Here is a 20,621-nt window from a genome sequence, read left to right on the forward strand (position 1 = left end):
TTGTTTTTGGCCCAGCTGGAATAAAAAATGAGAAAGTCCCTTCACCGCCTGCAGGTTGCTGCTCAAAATGGAAAGGAGGCAACGTGCTGGCACTGTTGAATGTGCCAGCAAATTAACTGAAATTCAGCATATTTCATTGGCTCCAGCCTGGATCAGACCCAACTCAATATTAGCTGCCTGATCCGTGATTCAGCTGGATCTCTCTCATTTTCTGCAGTGGATTAAGAGTTCAGTAACATAATATCGAGAACACAAATATCGTGATACATAAATATATTGTGTCAAAAATATTGATCACAAAAAATATCGTTTTTCTATACTAGAAATATATAGGTTAAAATAGTAAACATTAAATATTTTAATATATAACATAACTATATTGTAAAATACATACATTTAAGTAATAGTTAATACTGCATATAAATATATACTTATCTAAACATACGCACATAGATAGATCTATATGTTTGTATATTTATATACACATATATACATAACGTAACACTATTAAGCCAAATTCGTGATTTTTCCTAAAGTCAAACATGCATCTTGGGGAGTCATGCTTTTGCCTAAGGTCAAACGTGTATCTTTGGGAAGCCGCAGCTTTGTGCTGCATGCTTCCACCGCTATAAACAAGCTTCCGCTCTACATCAAATTGTCCACGAATCTCATGACTTTTAGAAAACCTCTCAAGACCTGGCTATTTAATTCCTTATAATTCCTTCTTTCTTGCCACTCAGTAGCCAGCGCCAAGATACCCTCGGGTATTTGTGTGCTGAATAAGTTCATTTAAGAATATTAAAAAAAATATTTCCACATTCTTTTTTTTAATGTTTTTTTAAATTTACTAATATAAAAGGCATATATAAATTATATATATGTCCATACAATTAATATAAAATAATATAAATGTAAATAAATAAACAAAAAATAATATTACATATATTTAAACAATATTAGTAACATCTGTGAAAAATAGATATACTATTTCTACTGCAATGTATACAACAGTAGGGAAAGTGTTGGACTCCGGAGGGGTAAAATGTTCTTTTCCCACTTCAATCTGTGCAATAGTCGGGAAAGCATTGAACACCAAAGGGGTAAAATTCCCTAATCCAACTCCAGTCTCTACAACAGAAGAGAAAGCAAAAGACCACAAGGAAGTAAAATGCACTATTCCAACTCAAGTATGTGCAATATTAAGGAAAGCGTTAGACACTGAATGGGTCACATTTGCTATTTCCACTTCAATCTGTGTACCAGTACGGAAAGTGTTGGACTCCAAAATGGTAAAATGTACTATTCCTACTCCCAATATATGCAACAATAGGAAAAGCATTGGACCCCGAAGGGGTAAAATTTACCATTCCCACTTCAGTCTGTTCAACAGTAGGGAATGCGTTGGACACTGGAGGGGTAAAATTTACTATTCCCACTCCAGTCTGTGCAACATTAGGGAAAGCGTTGGACTACAAAGTGGTAAAATGTACTATTCCCACTACAGTCTGTGCAACAGTATGGAAAGGGTTGGGCTCAGAAGTGGTAAATTGTACTATCTCCACACCAGTCTGTGCAACAGTGCATCAGTACAGAAAGCGTTGGACACCAGATGGGTAAAAAGTACTATTCCCATTCCAGTCTGTGCAACAATAAAACAGGCGTTGGACAACTGGGGGTATTTACTACTCCCACGCCAGTCTATGCAACAGTAGGTAAAGCGTTCGACACCAGAGGGGTAACATTTACTATTCTCACTCCAGTCTGTGCAACAGTAGGGAAAGGATTGGACTCCAGAGGGATCAAATGTACTATCCCCACTCTACTCTGTACAGCAATAGAGAGAGAATAGTTCACTTAAAACAAATAACATGTTTGAACAACTCTATTAAATAACCAAAAATACTATAAAATTCTCACAATAAAAATGATATGTCTAAAATTTTAAAAAAATAAAACAAATTACATTATTATTACAAGTTTAATAATTATAATCAATTAAAACAAATATGATTAATTTGATTGAAATTCCACACTCTATTTCGACAAACATAACAGCCAACAATTAAAATGTAATTGAAATAAAAAAATGTACCACAATTAACACATTAAGTAATAAATAAAACAAGTATTAATAAATGAATAAATCATTTGTAATGTATTATTACTTGAATAACTTACCACTCTATTGTATATGAAACTATAAATCATAATTAACAAATACATTTAATTTAAAAATATCTAAAACTTACAAATTATATTAAAAAAATCAACAATAATTATACAAACAATTTATAACATGTACAATGAAAATAGAAACTTAAATACATAAAGATAATTAAAAAGCAATATTTTTACAACTATATTTTTGTACATGATATTAACAACACAAATATTTTTAACAACAATATTACTTGCCTTAAAAAATAGATATTTTTTAAACAATATTTCTGCATCATGATATTTATGTATCACAATATTAAAAAATTCTATATTTTTGACTTGATATTTTGTCCAAATACTGGATCAAGCAATGCATCAGGGGCTAATAGGTTTAACAGACATCTCTAGTTTCTTAACAGTAGGCAACTAATGACTCTGGGTTTCTTCCACTAAACGCTTCAATGCACATAACTCTATTCGAAAATACAAACTGCTTCTATGCCCTGTCAGTAAATAGGCATGCATATGTGACTCTTAGATTTATAGACGGACACGTAAAATTGGTAGACAAAATATTACTTTAGAAATTGAATGCGTGGGTGAGGCATTCCAAAAAAAGGTAGCCAAAGTGCTATTGAATAGTTCGGGCTCTGAAATCAAATATAGGTAAAACATGTGTTGCATTATAAAGTTTCAATAGATTTCTCCAACTCCTCTTTTTTGCACAATTTCTGTAATTTCAATTCTCTTTTTTGGCATTAAAGAGTAATCTCTCTCAGTTCTCCTGTTTGATTTGCTGCAACTAAGTATGCAGCTGCTTCTTCTGTTTGCACCACATTACCAAGAGAAAATAATTTTTTGTAATTTTTTTTTTTACAAATGATAAAAGTTAGAAAGAGGCATCTAATAATAGATGCCTCTTCTAGTGTGTGATTCTAATGATAAGAAATGTTGAAGAGTGGAACATTAGATACTCTCTGGAGTGTTTGGGTGATGCAATGTATGCAGGATGGAACACAAACATGATCACAGGTGGGCAAACATGCTCTCAAAAAGCTAAGAAAATGTTTGCAACTCAACTCTTTTTTCAGTGGCGGCTGCTCCCAATGCGACATGGGAGAGCGGCAGTGCAGGAGGAACAGCGACGGCCCGTGGAGGGAGTTACGGTGGGGCAGGAGGGCGGGGAGGGGCAGGGCGGAGGTTGCTAAAAACCGGCATATGGAAAATTGCAGGTAAGTAAACAATTTAATTAATAAAACGAATTTCGTAGTGCGCCTTGCATCGCAAAATGCAATGCAGTGCGAGCTACGAAATTCGTTTTATTAATTAAATTGTTTACTTACTTGCAATTATCCATATGCCGGTTTTTAGCAACCTCCACCCTGCCCCTCCCCCTCCCCGCCCTCCTGCCCCACCGTAACTCCCTCCACGGGCCGTCGCTGAGGAGGAATACAAAAATACGAGCACCAATAATTTTTTTTTTTTTATTTACCACTTACCTCACACTGCATCCCCCGTCTTGCTCCTCTCCGGTACTCCACTAGTGCACACTGCACAGACTCCCAGATGCCAAATCTGACACTGGGCCCGATTCAGAGAATGAACTTAAGACTCAATCCTAAACTTACTACTATTTTGGTATTCACAGAATGCACTTACTACTTTTGGCATTCAAGGAATGAACTTACTACTTTTGGTATTCACAGAAGTTAGGATTTTGTCTTAAGTCTGTCTTAAGTCTTTCTTAAGACAAACTTAAGACGAAATCCTAACTTCTGTGAATACCAAAAGTAGTAAATTCATTCTGTGAATGCCAAAAGTAGTGAGTGAATTCTGTGAATACCAAAATAGTAGTAATTTTAGGGTTGAGTCTTAAGTTCATTCTGTGAATCGGGCCCTATGTTCTCATGCTGGGAATGCTATTAACAGTGCTTTAAATGGGCCGGTACTCACCGAAATTGAGTACCGGCTCTTCCTAATTTTACCGATCAGAGTACCAGCACTTCTCTACTGCTAAGGAGTGTACCGGTACTCAGTGAAGGTACGCTAATTGGTGCTTGTGCTGCGGAGCTCGGGGCAGTCAGAGTGGAGCAGGTCTGTACAGAACTCTAACAGCCAAAGCGCCACTCTAGCTTGTAGATGAGTAACTGCTGTACCATTCCCAGCAGCTCATGTGCGTTATGCAAGGGATATCCCTGTTTTGGAAATGTTATGCCCTGCTGTGTTTGATAGAGAATGGCCCATACAGGCCCTGCTCTGTCAATCACATTCACACTGTGCTTGCTGTGCTGTAACAATCCCAAGTGAGCCTTTTTTGAGTGTGTGTGTTTTTGCCTGCTTCTGTTTATGGTTGAGTGCGAGAGAGAAAGTGAGCTCAGAGAATCTGGACACTCTCAGGAGGTAGTTTTAAAGAAATGCATGGAATGCTTTTGTGTGTGCATGTCTGCTTGTTTCTGTGTATATTAGAAGTATTGTGCCAAAAGCAACCAAGTAGGAACAGTATGACAGTGAGAAGCTGCAAATAATTCAAACCAAGGAAACTTTAACATATTGTGTTAGGTCTTTATTTTTTGTAATGATTTAACATGTTTTCTTTATGTCCCACAGCTGGCGTAGTGCTCATTATTAATGCTGCTATTCCAAAATCTCTTTTGTCTGAGGCACGCTGATAATTAGCCTGAATGGTGCTGTTGATGGCTTGACTGCATTCATTTAAAAGCTCCTTCTATTATGATTTAGGGCCTGCTCCCAGAAAGTATTCACACCACCAGCGACGGCCCGTGGAGGGAGTTACGGTGGGGCAGGAGGGCGGGGAGGGGGAGGGGCAGGGTGGAGGTTGCTAAAAACCGGCATATGGATAATTGCAGGTAAGTAAACAATTTAATTAATAAAACGAATTTCGTAGCTCGCACTGCATTGCATTTTGCGATGCAAGGCGCACTACGAAATTCGTTTTATTAATTAAATTGTTTACTTACCTGCAATTATCCATATGCCGGTTTTTAGCAACCTCCGCCCTGCCCCTCCCCCTCCCCGCCCTCCTGCCCCACCGTAACTCCCTCCACGGGCCGTCGCTGCACACCACTCTTTATCATCATATGCAGCTGTTAATCTGCATTTATCGGAAGTTTGAAACTACTATCAAAGGAAATGCACAGGCAAAATGAATACTCAATAGAAATGTCTTAGTATCATCATGTCTCGCCCCACCTGTAACCCCGCCCACTAGCCATGCCCCTAGCTCAATTTAATGAGTGCCCACACTTATTTTTTCCCATTTAAAGCACTGGCTATTACCCAGCATGAGAAAAGCGCTGGGATTGGTCTGGAGGACCTGTCTCAGTGCGCATGTCAGTTAGGGTGTCGTAAGACGGGCGGCCGAACCGACATGCGCACTTAGCAGTGCCCATCACTCCTCCTCCCTGACGCCCAGGATGGCCAGGCCCCACCCCATCCTGTGACTCGCTTACCCTGCAGAGGCAACAGTGAAAAATAAAATGATAATAAAATGATTTTATTCTTTTATTTTTCACTGTTAACTCTGCTGGGTAGCAGCAGTGGGGCAACACTCTCCCACCACCACAGCGGAGAAGCACAGGAGGTGTGCACAAAACAATATTAAAAAACATAGCCTTTCCTTCAATTCTAGCCCAGATTTAAAATGTCCAACATAATTTCTAAGGGTCGAATGTAATTGTATCCTAAAAAATGTAAAAATGTAAAAAATGTAAAAATGTTTGACTGAGAAAATGTATCCTGGAGTAATATGGGGCAGGGATGGTTAAATCACCTCAAATGCCCCTTTCGCAGTCAGTGAAAAGTACTGAATTGAAATGCTTGATTTAATCGGAGTCAAAGCACGTTACTCTGTGGGTGCATTCCATGCCATCTATTTTAGCTTGTTTGGGGCTCTATTGAAAGGGGCCAGTCCAAACAAATCTTCTTTTGCCCTGCTCTGCTGTCTGCACCAATAAGCTAGAGCACATATCCTGTGGAGGGCAACACCAACACCCTCAGCATCCTGTTTGCCTTTGTTTCCTTTTTAGCATCCATATACCACTTTATGTAGGGGCACTGGTGCAGCTGGGGGGGGGGGGGGGCGTTGGGTGCGGTCTGCCCCAGGCGGTAATATTTTGGGGGCGGCAGTCTTTATAACTTATTTAGCGACAGTAGTGTCACTGTACCAGTGGGTCTCAGGACCATCAATCTTGTAGCGCGCTTAAGCGCTACCAATGATAGCCCTGGGCATCGTTTTTGGCCAGCTCCCACGCCGCCCTAAAAATGCAGCATGGATGTGCGCCGCAAAGTAAGTGTCAAAGCAGGAGCGCTAACCGGTCCACAAGCTGATGTGGAGGCGTGGTAATGGTCCGTCTTGCTGAGTACCAGGGCAGGTTTGGGAGCTGTCTCAGTTGCTGCTACTACAATCTAACTCACACCCAGTACACGGCGCAGTGCGCACCTTGGCATTTCTCTTACAATTTAGTGAGGTCTTTATAGGCGTGTCCTCCTGCCGCCCGAGGTGCAGTCCTGAGAAAGTTTTGGCTGGCACTGCTCGCACTGTTAAGAAATGTAATCATGAAGTCCGCCACCTGATCAGAGTCGACAACCCCACACCGGCAGCAGAGTGAGGGAGGCCCGAGGTCCCTGCAGGGGACCCCATAGGAGGGCAAACCCCGTAGTAGGGCGCAGGGAAACGAGGCCTGCCCAGGGGAGGGAGGGGGGGCGGGGTCACACAAGGTAGGCCAACCCCTGGCTTCCGGGGCGGTTATAGGGGGAGCCCCTCCCTCTTGGCGCCCTCTTTGCTGCTGCCCCCTCCATTGCTCGGCTGTACAGGCTGCTCCTCGCCAGCCTAAGGCCCCATAGCCCCTTTAGGCCCCCTCCCGCTCTCCCCCCTCAACACAGGACGCGAGGCCCGCAATTTCTGCTCCCCTCCCTACCGCTCACCCGCAGAAAGGGGGGAAGTGGGGAGGGGGGAATATTAATGTTGTATTTATGTTTTCTAGGTTGCAGGAGGAGTTACAAGGCGATCCCCCATGCAGGACAGGCGCAGGAACAGGACCTGAAGCCTCAGTGCAAATGCACAGCGCAGAGTCATATATAAGCCGAGGGGCCCTTCTTGGGGACTTGGTTCAAACGGCACCCCGTTAGTCCTTAGGGCGGTTGTAAGCCTGAGCAACCGGGGGTTTGCTAATAACGCCCCGCCGGGCTGGGCAAGGTGTGAGTTGACTCTCCCTTGTCTGGAGGGTGGGGCAGGTGGACGATAGGTCCACCGGTGGGAGGCTGGTGCCTCCCAGGTTCTACACCTGGCTAGGGCCATTGGTGTACGCTTCATTGGCTCAACTTCAGGCGCCCTGCAACAAGGGGTTGCGGGGTATAGGGGGGTCGCCTGTCAGTTAACCCGCTCTGTTATTTGTATCACAAATAAACCTGCAACTTCTTATTCCCAAACATACTTGTCTGTGTATCATTTGGGTGGTGAGGGTTGTGGGCGAGGTGTACCGATGCAACTACTATGAACCTGGTCGCTGGGAGTGCTTCCTCAGCTACAGCCAGCCCAGATCACACCAGCAGCGCTCAGATTCAATTATGCCGGGCTGCCCTGAGTCCAGGTTGCGGGCTGCAGCAAGGCAGCATGGACCGTGTTAGTTAGGAAGGGGGTGTGTAATAATGAGGGAAAAGCAAATCAAAAGCAGGACAAAAAGGATGTGCCGTGGGGTAATGAAAGACAAATAAAGGGAGTGAAAGGACATTGAGAGCTCAGTGCCCCATGATTTGAGGATCACCCGCTGTCTCGCAGATTTCAGCAGAGAGCAGAAATACTCACTCGTTAATGTTGTTTCTGGACTAAGATCCCGAACAGGTACTCAGGCAGGGGCCACTTGGCTGCGATCACAGGCAGTTCCTGTTGCAGTGACGTAGTAAGGGGATGGCGGTCTGCCTCAGGCGGCACAAGGTTTGGCGGCAGCGGCAGCCTCCCTCCCCTCCTTACATTCGGCCGCCGCGGGCGACAAACGCAGGTGCTGCCTCGCTACTCTACTGTATAGGGGAGAAAATCACCTGAAACCCTGACGTCTGTACTCTGCCCTCACAACCCTTGCTGTAGAATGGCATTAATAGATGTAATATACCGCTGAGCTGCATTGAGCTTTCCATCCTGTCCACTCCTATCCCCACTTACCTTTAATATGAGCACTATTTATGTGTGCCCAATTACATATACTGAATCTCTGTCATTTTGTGGTATTTGCCTATAGTTTAAGCCAAATCAACTTTTACAGAGAGCAACATGGTCAAAGTTGGGACCTCGAGTGTCACTAGGACCTTGGTGGTGGCCCTCCAACCCACAGGTCAGCCACTTCCCTGGCGTGGGACTGCACACAATACTTAGAGATCTATGGTGGATTGGTAGAGATCTGCATGCAAGAAGTTCGCCATGTTTTTGGGACATCCTTGAGGCTTGTTTTCTTTTTGCAGAAAGAAACCCCTAAATCGAAGGTTTGTTTCGGAAAGTGAAAAACTCAATGGCCTGTTGCGTAAGGAGTCTCCTCTCTGCACATGGGGGCCAGCCATGCAATGCAGGGGAAATGAATGACAGTCTCCGTGAACATTACTGTGATCTGGTGGCCCAGTGTCAGAGGGGCTGTCAGGGCAGGGGTTTCCACTCATGAAGCTAACTGAGTCTCCATTCTCAGTGATTTTATCATTCCTCAGCCTTTGAGTGGGGTGAGGGAACTGTGAAATTGGCCGACAGGGCATCTACCCTGCATCTGCCACCATCTGAAAGACCACCTCCATCTCGTACATGGCGCAAGCTGGTGCATTACAATGTGAAGACTAGCTGGGTGACACAGGCTTTAAAGTCATTTATAATCTAGATTTCTATTTTTCTAGAGTGTGATCATATAAAATGTTGTCGTGTAGCCTGTTACTGATCACACATGCATTGCATCTCTGCAGGTCTCTCCATGGCAATGACATCTCAAGCCTCCCAGAAGGAATCTTCACTGACGTCAGCGCGCTCTCTCACCTGTAAGTAAACTGCCACCATGCTGACACTGATTCATAATGTCAACAAACAACGTTTCTAGAGCTGCATTACTTACTCTCCGGCATGATGTCTGATCTGTTGACCTACTTCATGCTGTTTGATCCCTGCTGTGCACTGAGTTGGATGACTATGATGCATGAGTAGAGGTTGCTCGAGCAAGAAGGCAGAAAACAGATACAATGTATGTTTGATCTGAAAAAGATGTGAATGCGTGTGGGTCCATAGTACCCATTTACCTGTCAGCTTAGAGCAAAGCTGTTCTATCATTCTCGCTCCACATATTTGTGTACCTTTTGCATCACATAGTTTTGCTAAAATAGTTGTTGGCTTCCATTAAGTTGGTCAGACAGTTCCTAAAAGTGTAGGAAGTTGAAATGTTTGTTGCTTTCCCAAACCAACATTATACATGAGGTTGCTGAAAATCCTCAGTATTCTCATCATCTCATCTAGGGAAAATGCATCTCATAATTTTTAGATATTATGAGAAGAGGGTTAGGAAACTGTGATTGCAGCAGGAGCAGAACATATCCCATCGGCATCAGCAGAATATATATTTCTCTGCTCCTTTTGTGTTGTAATGCACATATGATATAGGAGTATAGAATCTTTGCTGAAGTTCATCTTTTTCTGTTGAATATGAGTCTGTTCAAATGCATTACCAGCACATACATACATTGCTGGCATTAGAATGAGTTAGTTGCAAGGCAGCAGAATGAGGCAGTACAAGACGTAGTACACATTATGTAGTAAATATATTCCCCAGTCCCTCATTCTCTTTACTCTATATCCTGCTTACTAGGTAGTGAGAACCTCATCTGTTCTACCATATGTGTAATTGTTCTCTTCCAAAGTCCAGGACAGGCTGTTTTTTGTTATATATTGTAAAATGTGATCGACTATGTTTATCTGCTATTGAAATGGCTTACATACTAGTGATTTTCTGCCAGTGATCATCTGCTACTTGCTGCTATCGTTTCTTGTTTGTTCCCACTTGCTCTTGCCCTTTCTGGCATGTTTTCCCACTTGTAAAGCTACATAAACAATCATTGCAAAAAATAGTAGGATACAAATCACAGAACTGGGTACATCGTCCTTTGTTATTCTGGCAATCCAGATATCCCACAAACTGTTGAGTGTAATTTTTATATGCAGTGGTTGAGGCCACCCTGGCATCATGGAGCACTATGTTTAGTCCTCCTGATTCCCCTATAACAAGTGCCAACTCCAGTCAATAGCTTAGGTCAGTCCTGCTTAAAGCAAATTCAAATCTAGCAATCGAATTCAAAACCCAGTCTGGTCCAGCAACCATTGTAGCGAAGTGTACCCTGGTCCTTGCCAGACCTAGCCTACTACACACCAGCCCAGAGCAGCAGTCTTGAGCCAACTTCAAAGGTTATTACAGCACATATGCTAGGCAAATTCCTTGATCTAGCAATGACTTCAATGTATGAATAACTAAGAGTAGGTTTTTGAAGTGTTCAGAAATTTTTGGCGCTCAACTTATCACGGTAGAAAAATTGGATTGGTTTGGTGTCAAAGTAGGTGCTTCTTGGACAGAGGAAAACCTTAACCTCTGTGAAGAAAGAGGTATGAAAACCTCTATCTTATTCTGACTGGGCAAGGATCCAGAGCACACTATATACAATTAGATATCGGTCATCTGTTCAACTCTTCTCTCATTAAGGATAGATCGACCAAATGTATTTTCTCAAAAAGTTTTTATTGTCATCAGTGTTCCCCACTTGGGAATCACTATGTTTTTCACTTAGCCTACACGTGTTTCATCACAGCATGTGGCTGTGAATCTTCAGGGCTATAAGAAAATAATAGAAAGCAAAAAATCATAAAATAAATGTACACAGGTACGTGTGAAAGGAGAGGAAGGGGGCACCAGTGCAGTGGAAACCAACACAGGAGGGGCAGGAGTAGAACAAAATAGGGGGTGACTTTAAAGCACCAGAATTTTATTCCGCTAGCAATTCCATTTCATAATGTCAGGATTGGTGACATAGAGTAATGTGTCGTGACATACGGCGTCTGATTCCTATCTGTAATTAATACCAAGGTGCGTAGTGAGGTGACTTATTTAAATTGGAAATTTACATTTTACACTCAGATCTGACCTGCAAATACGCACAATTTATCTAGTTTAAATGATTACGTATGCACCATACTAATGATTGACTGTATGCCGATTCAGTGACATTAGAAGTGGCAAAAGTTTGAGAGACCAACACCATATGTCTTTGATGACTTTTTCAAACTCAATAGTCCATGGTTAATTATAAATGATCACTTAGACATTTATTACAAAGACATCTATATTTGTAAATTGCATTGAATTTGTCCCACGAGAATTGTATTCACACGAGTATACAACATCACTCCTAAATGCTTCGAGCAGTTTTAACTGTTCGCAAAACTAGTTTTTACATTCAGTAAATCACACGTTTCTAAAATAAATACATTAGTCATGGTGAGGCGTTTGTGCTGAGATGCCCGAATAATGATAATAATAATCATGAAAAAGCCACAAGTAGATGCCTAAATAAAGCCTTTATACTACTCTCACCACTGTTACTTTCGTAAATACGTTGACCCTGTATCATAGAGGCATGTGGTAGCAATAAACAATGTCGCTTCACTAAGGTATTATGTCTCATGAAAATCGCAACAAGTCAATTCCAAGTCTTAAAGCCAAGTTAAAATTCCTTACTATTAACTACTATCTTTATATCATCCATGGCATACGGTAAATTCAAAGAGGTGAGCCGTGTCACTATAAAGAGGTAATCGTGGTCACTTTTATTGAGTCATTTTTACGAAGATTTAATTGTTTTTTGGCCAAAAGGTGATATTTTAGCAATAAAGGAGGTTTTAGTGTGCAGCTGCGATAATAGAATAAGGGGAAAGGAGTTGTTACCTGATCTAAATGATCGAGGCGCGTGGTCTGTAGAAAAACAAGAATAGAGGGCGGATTCATTGGTAAATTATTTAGACACGCTAATTTGTGCACTTAAAAGTGATGGTTCAAAGGTCAAATAAACTCACCGGGGAACCGGTGATAATTCCAACCCGGTCCTTATCGGGTGGTGTAATATGTTCAGACAGGTATGCGGTACCAATCAGTATGTCTGGTTGCCGTAAGCGAAAAGCTTTGCCGATAAATGTCAAAGTTTCAAGTTTCAATTTTAGCAGTAATCAGGCTGGAAATAAAGTGAAAGATATCATCAGTGTTAAAAAGGGGTTCTACCTCCCTGAGAATGTTCACCAGGAGGGGTCATTTGCGCTTAGAGTGAAAAAAATCTTACCCGTGTGCAGCCCGTATGGAAGCTTAATCCAGCTTCGTTGTCGGTTACCAAGTGCGGGAACAACAGGATCAGTTGTTCCCGCCCCTTTTGAAAGCGTCAGTCTTGAAAGAAGCTAGACCGCTCGAGCTTAAAAATTCAATCACCGGCAAAAAGGGGAAGAGTTACTCTCTCCTCGGAAACGCGTTGGAGTATTGACCAAATTTTAAACTACAGACCTCGTGTATTAGTGCTCATTATTGGTTCGAAAGAATAATAAATGAAATAGAGATTCTATTTTTTGAATTAATAGGGTTAAAAATCGGGAAAATTCAAGTGAATATGTAAATCCTGTCATTGAATAATTCGAGTATTGAAGCCATCAAGACTCAAGTTTAGTGGGTTTGTATAGGTCTAGGGAGAAGATGAATTCATTGGCTCTATGTTTATGGCTTAATCTGATTAATATACTGGAGTGGTTGGCCAGTATCCATGGGTTGTTATGATAAATTTGATCCTGAAGTGGTTAAAGTACAAAGTAAATGGAGAGATCATATGGCAAGTATTGTAGGGATATTTTAATTAGATTTATTCGCAGCTGCTACATAAAATAGGCACCGGGTGAGTTTATTTCTTGATGGATGTGCCCATCTATTGGTCCATCTGACCTGTTCTAGAATCATATCAAGATAAATCTACTTTTCCGGCAGTAATTGTGGAAACAAACTCCCTTAAGAAACCGGGAGGAAAAGAAATTAGCGTCCTCAAATCTATACTATTCAATCCATTTGATTACAAAAATCTGTATGATTTGTGGAGTCATTCTCTTAACCATAGTCTACGATTTTAAGTTCAGACTGGCAATTACATGTGTTCTGCAGATAAATGAATGAATTTAATAAAAATACGTTCAGTACTAGATTATAAAAATCATTTCGCATGTGGATTCAGTTGTACATTTGCTACAGATAATGCAGTTGTTAAAGATGAGAAGTCTGATTAGGGGTCAGCTTAGTTGTCTGACCCTAAGAAAAAGTGCAGTTCATCATCCGTGTTCTGTCCCGTTCTGGTCGTATCTAGGCGCATGATCCATAGCGCCTCTTGTCTTCTGAGGCGTAGTTCCCTGTTGCCTCCTCTTACTGCAGATTGTACCACATCAATGCCATAGAAGGTAAAAGATTTGATATTTCCTTGTGCAGGGCATGTGGCCATATGTATAGCCATGGGGTATCTCGGGTCCTTATTTGCATATGCTCTTGCATGCTCCCTTATGCGCTCTCTGAGTGCCCTTATCGTGCTCCCCACATATCTGCTTTTACAGGCACATTCAATGATGTACACCGTGAATTTCGTGTCACAATTGATGTTTGTTTTGATTGAATATGGTTTAGATCTATGATCCAGAAATGTTTTGATTCCATGTTTTGCCCATCTACACATTGAGCACATTCCGCATTTGAAGAAACCCTTTGACTTCTGGGTCAGCCAGTCACAAGTTCTTGTATCTTTGGGCACTGTTGGGCTTAGTCTGTTCTTTAGATTTCTTCCCCTGCGAAAAGTTATTTGAGGATGATTCCCTATGGCAGTTGCTAAGGATCTGTCTGCACTAAGGATCCCCCAATGTTTATGAAAGCTCTTGCGTATCACAGGACTCAATTCATTGAAGTCTGTGATAAGTCTCACCGGTTGTTGGTTTATCCCAGCTCTAGGATTTTTAGGTGTTAAGGTTGACTCCCTGCTAATTTTTTTAATCTTTCTGTCCGCCTTAGAAATAATCTGAGGGTTATAGCCTCTTTTCGAGAACCTGGACTGCATGTCTTGTATACACGTTTCAAACTCTTGCTCCTCGCTACAGTTCCTTCTTGCTCTCACAAATTCACTGTAGGGGATACCATTTATCTGATGGATCGGATGACAACTGTTGCTATGAAGTATTGCATTGCATGCTGTTGTTTTGCGGAATAACCTGCTGTGCAGAGACCCATCTTTTACATATAGTTCTAAGTCAAGAAAAGAAACCTTGGAGCTGCTGATGTGCGTGGTAAATCGCATATTCATTTCATTGTCATTTAGATAAGCACAGAAATCCATAAGTGTGTTCTCCGTTCCTGACCATATTAGGAGGCAGTCGTCAATGTACCGGCCCCAGTATAATATATAGTCGATCCATTTAGTTCCTCTGATGCTCCAAATCATGTCAGTCTCAAGGGCGCCCATGTAAATGTTAGCAAAAGACGGGGAAAATTTAGACCCCATGGCTACTCCCCTTGTTTGTTTGTACCATTTTTTGTCAAATACAAAAAAATTTTGATTTAAAATGATATCCATCATTGTTACCAGCATTTTGGTGTGTTCGAGTAATGTAATGGGTCTAGTATTCAATGCTCTGGTTGCGGCTGCTAATCCCAGATTCGGTTCTATGGAGGTGTAGAGCGATACCACATCAAGGGTCGCCATTATCAGTCCAGGTTGCCATGTGATGTCTGCTAGGATGCTCAGGATATGTTTGGAATCCTGTATGTAGGATGGCATGTTTTTCACCAAAGGATTTAGGAACTTGTCCACATATTGCGAGAGTCTCTCTGTGGGACCCCCAATCCCGGACACAATTGGTCTTCCTGGTGGAAATGCAGCAGGTTTATGGATTTTGGGGAGAGTGTATAGCCAAGGATAAGATGGACGTGTTACTTTTAGGTATAGAAATTCAGCATCATTTATCAAGCCCGTATCCTTCCAATCCCTCAGATGGTTGTTGATCAGTATAGTTAAGGGACCCATGGGGTTGTTTGAGATAGCTTCATAACAGGAGTTGTCAGAAAGTTGGGAGAAAATTTCGGTGTTATAATCCAATTTATTCATGATCACTACATTTCCCCCCTTGTCAGCTTCTCGGATAACAATGTCCTGGTTGTCGCTCAAGGTTCTTAGTGCTGTTCTTTCTTCCCTGGTCAAATTATCTCTTTTAATATGTCTGTGGTTGGACGTTTTAGTCTCATATTTGTTGATATCTTCCAACACAAGTTTGTAAAAGGTGTCAATGGTGTTGCCACTGGGCAAAGTAGGTGTCCATTTGGACTTACTTTTAAGGCCACTGTCTATGGTACTGTTCGTCTTTAGTTCCAAATCAGTTAGTAAGTCATTGAAGGAATTTGGTGGATCGTCAAAGTCCGTGATTGATAGTAGCAGATGTGAAGCCAGGACCTCTTGGATGCTGATAGGGTTGGTGGAGACCTCTACAGAATCGTCAGTGCCAATGGCATTATCTGTCGGTGTATCCCAAAAGTGTTTTTTTATTTTGAGTCCTCTAATATACTTGAACAGGTCAATCTTCATCCTACATGGATCTCCTTGTTCCGTGGGGTTGAAACTAAGGCCTTTACTTAGTAATGAAATCATATGTTTGTCCAGATTAACGGATGAAAGGTTAATTACCTGTACATCCTGATCACGTGTGTCATTCACTTCTTGTTGCCGGATCGCAATCTCTCTCTGTAGTCGTCTTTGTCCTCCTCTCTGGCCTCTGCGGGTTTTGTGTAGGTTTGAGTTACTCTTGTGCGATTTGTTATTTTCATTGTCCTGACTTCCAGAGAAAAAGTATTACTGGCCCCGGAGGTCGTTGGTGTGTTTCTAGATTCTTGATCTGCTCTCATGTTTTCTTCCGTTTCGCTTTCTGTTTCAGGAACACTGCTTAGGGAGGTATTACTTGAGGAAATATTGGAGGCTCCAGATCTGGCAGCTTGTTGGTTGCTGGCTGGTTTCTGAAATTGTTGGTCATACTTTTTCGCAAAGGTGAATACCCTTCCTTCACGATAATCCGCCTCATCTCTGCGTATTTGCCTAGCCTTGCGATCCTTAATTTCATTCTGATGTTTGGTCAGGATCTCTTCCAAGATTTTATAGTTTTTTTCAGTTGCATCTTTAAGATTGAGGGCTTCTATCTCCTTCTCTAGTTCCACAATTTCTGCCTCCAACCCTATCAGCATCCAAGAGGTCCTGGCTTCACATCTGCTACTATCAATCACGGACTTTGACGATCCACCAAATTCCTTCAATGACTTACTAACTGATTTGGAACTAAAGACGAACAGTACCATAGACAGTGGCCTTAAAAGTAAGTCCAAATGGACACCTACTTTGCCCAGTGGCAACACCATTGACACCTTTTACAAACTTGTGTTGGAAGATATCAACAAATATGAGACTAAAACGTCCAACCACAGACATATTAAAAGAGATAATTTGACCAGGGAAGAAAGAACAGCACTAAGAACCTTGAGCGACAACCAGGACATTGTTATCCGAGAAGCTGACAAGGGGGGAAATGTAGTGATCATGAATAAATTGGATTATAACACCGAAATTTTCTCCCAACTTTCTGACAACTCCTGTTATGAAGCTATCTCAAACAACCCCATGGGTCCCTTAACTATACTGATCAACAACCATCTGAGGGATTGGAAGGATACGGGCTTGATAAATGATGCTGAATTTCTATACCTAAAAGTAACACGTCCATCTTATCCTTGGCTATACACTCTCCCCAAAATCCATAAACCTGCTGCATTTCCACCAGGAAGACCAATTGTGTCCGGGATTGGGGGTCCCACAGAGAGACTCTCGCAATATGTGGACAAGTTCCTAAATCCTTTGGTAAAAAACATGCCATCCTACATACAGGATTCCAAACATATCCTGAGCATCCTAGCAGACATCACATGGCAACCTGGACTGATAATGGCGACCCTTGATGTGGTATCGCTCTACACCTCCATAGAACCGAATCTGGGATTAGCAGCCGCAACCAGAGCATTGAATACTAGACCCATTACATTACTCGAACACACCAAAATGCTGGTAACAATGATGGATATCATTTTAAATCAAATTTTTTTTGTATTTGACAAAAAATGGTACAAACAAACAAGGGGAGTAGCCATGGGGTCTAAATTTTCCCCGTCTTTTGCTAACATTTACATGGGCGCCCTTGAGACTGACATGATTTGGAGCATCAGAGGAACTAAATGGATCGACTATATATTATACTGGGGCCGGTACATTGACGACTGCCTCCTAATATGGTCAGGAACGGAGAACACACTTATGGATTTCTGTGCTTATCTAAATGACAATGAAATGAATATGCGATTTACCACGCACATCAGCAGCTCCAAGGTTTCTTTTCTTGACTTAGAACTATATGTAAAAGATGGGTCTCTGCACAGCAGGTTATTCCGCAAAACAACAGCATGCAATGCAATACTTCATAGCAACAGTTGTCATCCGATCCATCAGATAAATGGTATCCCCTACGGTGAATTTGTGAGAGCAAGAAGGAACTGTAGCGAGGAGCAAGAGTTTGAAACGTGTATACAAGACATGCAGTCCAGGTTCTCGAAAAGAGGCTATAACCCTCAGATTATTTCTAAGGCGGACAGAAAGATTAAAAAAATTAGCAGGGAGTCAACCTTAACACCTAAAAATCCTAGAGCTGGGATAAACCAACAACCGGTGAGACTTATCACAAACTTCAACGAATTGAGTCCTGTGATACGCAAGAGTTTTCATAAACATTGGGGGATCCTTAGTGCAGACAGAACCTTAGCAACTGCCATAGGGAATCATCCTCAAATAACTTTTCGCAGGGGAAGAAATCTAAAGAACAGACTAAGCCCAACAGTGCCCAAAGATACAAGAACTTGTGACTGGCTGACCCAGAAGTCAAAGGGTTTCTTCAAATGCGGAATGTGCTCAATGTGTAGATGGGCAAAACATGGAATCAAAACATTTCTGGATCATAGATCTAAACCATATTCAATCAAAACAGACATCAATTGTGACACGAAATTCACGGTGTACATTATTGAATGTGCCTGTAAAAGCAGATATGTGGGGAGCACGATAAGGGCACTCAGAGAGCGCATAAGGGAGCATGCAAGAGCATATGCAAATAAGGACCCGAGATACCCCATGGCTATACATATGGCCACATGCCCTGCACAAGGAAATATCAAATCTTTTACCTTCTATGGCATTGATGTGGTACAATCTGCAGTAAGAGGAGGCAACAGGGAACTACGCCTCAGAAGACAAGAGGCGCTATGGATCATGCGCCTAGATACGACCAGAACGGGACAGAACACGGATGATGAACTGCACTTTTTCTTAGGGTCAGACAACTAAGCTGACCCCTAATCAGACTTCTCATCTTTAACAACTGCATTATCTGTAGCAAATGTACAACTGAATCCACATGCGAAATGATTTTGATAATCTAGTACTGAACGTATTTTTATTAAATACATTCATTTATCTGCAGAACACATGTAATTGCCAGTCTGAACTTAAAATCGTAGACTATGGTTAAGAGAATGACTCCACAAATCATACAGATTTTTGTAATCAAATGGATTGAATAGTATAGATTTGAGGACGCTAATTTCTTTTCCTCCCGGTTTCTTAAGGGAGTTTGTTTCCACAATTACTGCCGGAAAAGTAGATTTATCTTGATATGATTCTAGAACAGGTCAGATGGACCAATAGATGGGCACATCCATCAAGAAATAAACTCACCCGGTGCCTATTTTATGTAGCAGCTGCGAATAAATCTAATTAAAATATCCCTACAATACTTGCCATATGATCTCTCCATTTACTTTGTACTTTAACCACTTCAGGATCAAATTTATCATAACAACCCATGGATACTGGCCAACCACTCCAGTATATTAATCAGATTAAGCCATAAACATAGAGCCAATGAATTCATCTTCTCCCTAGACCTATACAAACCCACTAAACTTGAGTCTTGATGGCTTCAATACTCGAATTATTCAATGACAGGATTTACATATTCACTTGAATTTTCCCGATTTTTAACCCTATTAATTCAAAAAATAGAATCTCTATTTCATTTATTATTCTTTCGAACCAATAATGAGCACTAATACACGAGGTCTGTAGTTTAAAATTTGGTCAATACTCCAACGCGTTTCCGAGGAGAGAGTAACTCTTCCCCTTTTTGCCGGTGATTGAATTTTTAAGCTCGAGCGGTCTAGCTTCTTTCAAGACTGACGCTTTCAAAAGGGGCGGGAACAACTGATCCTGTTGTTCCCGCACTTGGTAACCGACAACGAAGCTGGATTAAGCTTCCATACGGGCTGCACACGGGTAAGATTTTTTTCACTCTAAGCGCAAATGACCCCTCCTGGTGAACATTCTCAGGGAGGTAGAACCCCTTTTTAACACTGATGATATCTTTCACTTTATTTCCAGCCTGATTACTGCTAAAATTGAAACTTGAAACTTTGACATTTATCGGCAAAGCTTTTCGCTTACGGCAACCAGACATACTGATTGGTACCGCATACCTGTCTGAACATATTACACCACCCGATAAGGACCGGGTTGGAATTATCACTGGTTCCCCGGTGAGTTTATTTGACCTTTGAACCATCACTTTTAAGTGCACAAATTAGCGTGTCTAAATAATTTACCAATGAATCCGCCCTCTATTCTTGTTTTTCTACAGACCACGCGCCTCGATCATTTAGATCAGGTAACAACTCCTTTCCCCTTATTCTATTATCGCAGCTGCACACTAAAACCTCCTTTATTGCTAAAATATCACCTTTTGGCCAAAAAACAATTAAATCTTCGTAAAAATGACTCAATAAAAGTGACCACGATTACCTCTTTATAGTGACACGGCTCACCTCTTTGAATTTACCGTATGCCATGGATGATATAAAGATAGTAGTTAATAGTAAGGAATTTTAACTTGGCTTTAAGACTTGGAATTGACTTGTTGCGATTTTCATGAGACATAATACCTTAGTGAAGCGACATTGTTTATTGCTACCACATGCCTCTATGATACAGGGTCAACGTATTTACGAAAGTAACAGTGGTGAGAGTAGTATAAAGGCTTTATTTAGGCATCTACTTGTGGCTTTTTCATGATTATTATTATCATTATTCGGGCATCTCAGCACAAACGCCTCACCATGACTAATGTATTTATTTTAGAAACGTGTGATTTACTGAATGTAAAAACTAGTTTTGCGAACAGTTAAAACTGCTCGAAGCATTTAGGAGTGATGTTGTATACTCGTGTGAATACAATTCTC

At 41.5% G+C, this 20,621-nt stretch overlaps 1 protein-coding gene across 1 annotated transcript in view; it reads left to right on the forward strand.

Moving 5' to 3' along the window:
• The window catches only part of SLIT1 (slit guidance ligand 1), an 842,620-nt gene that overhangs the window by 676,915 nt on the left and 145,084 nt on the right, over positions 1-20,621 (forward strand). Inside the window, exon 25 of the mRNA XM_086922632.1 lies at positions 9,118-9,189. Within this exon, the coding sequence (XP_086778758.1) occupies positions 9,118-9,189 (72 nt within the window). The remainder of the gene's footprint in view (positions 1-9,117; positions 9,190-20,621) is intronic.

The sequence above is a fragment of the Lissotriton vulgaris genome, chromosome 5 (genome assembly GCF_964263255.1).
Source record: "Lissotriton vulgaris chromosome 5, aLisVul1.2, whole genome shotgun sequence".
Lineage (NCBI taxonomy): Eukaryota > Metazoa > Chordata > Amphibia > Caudata > Salamandridae > Lissotriton > Lissotriton vulgaris.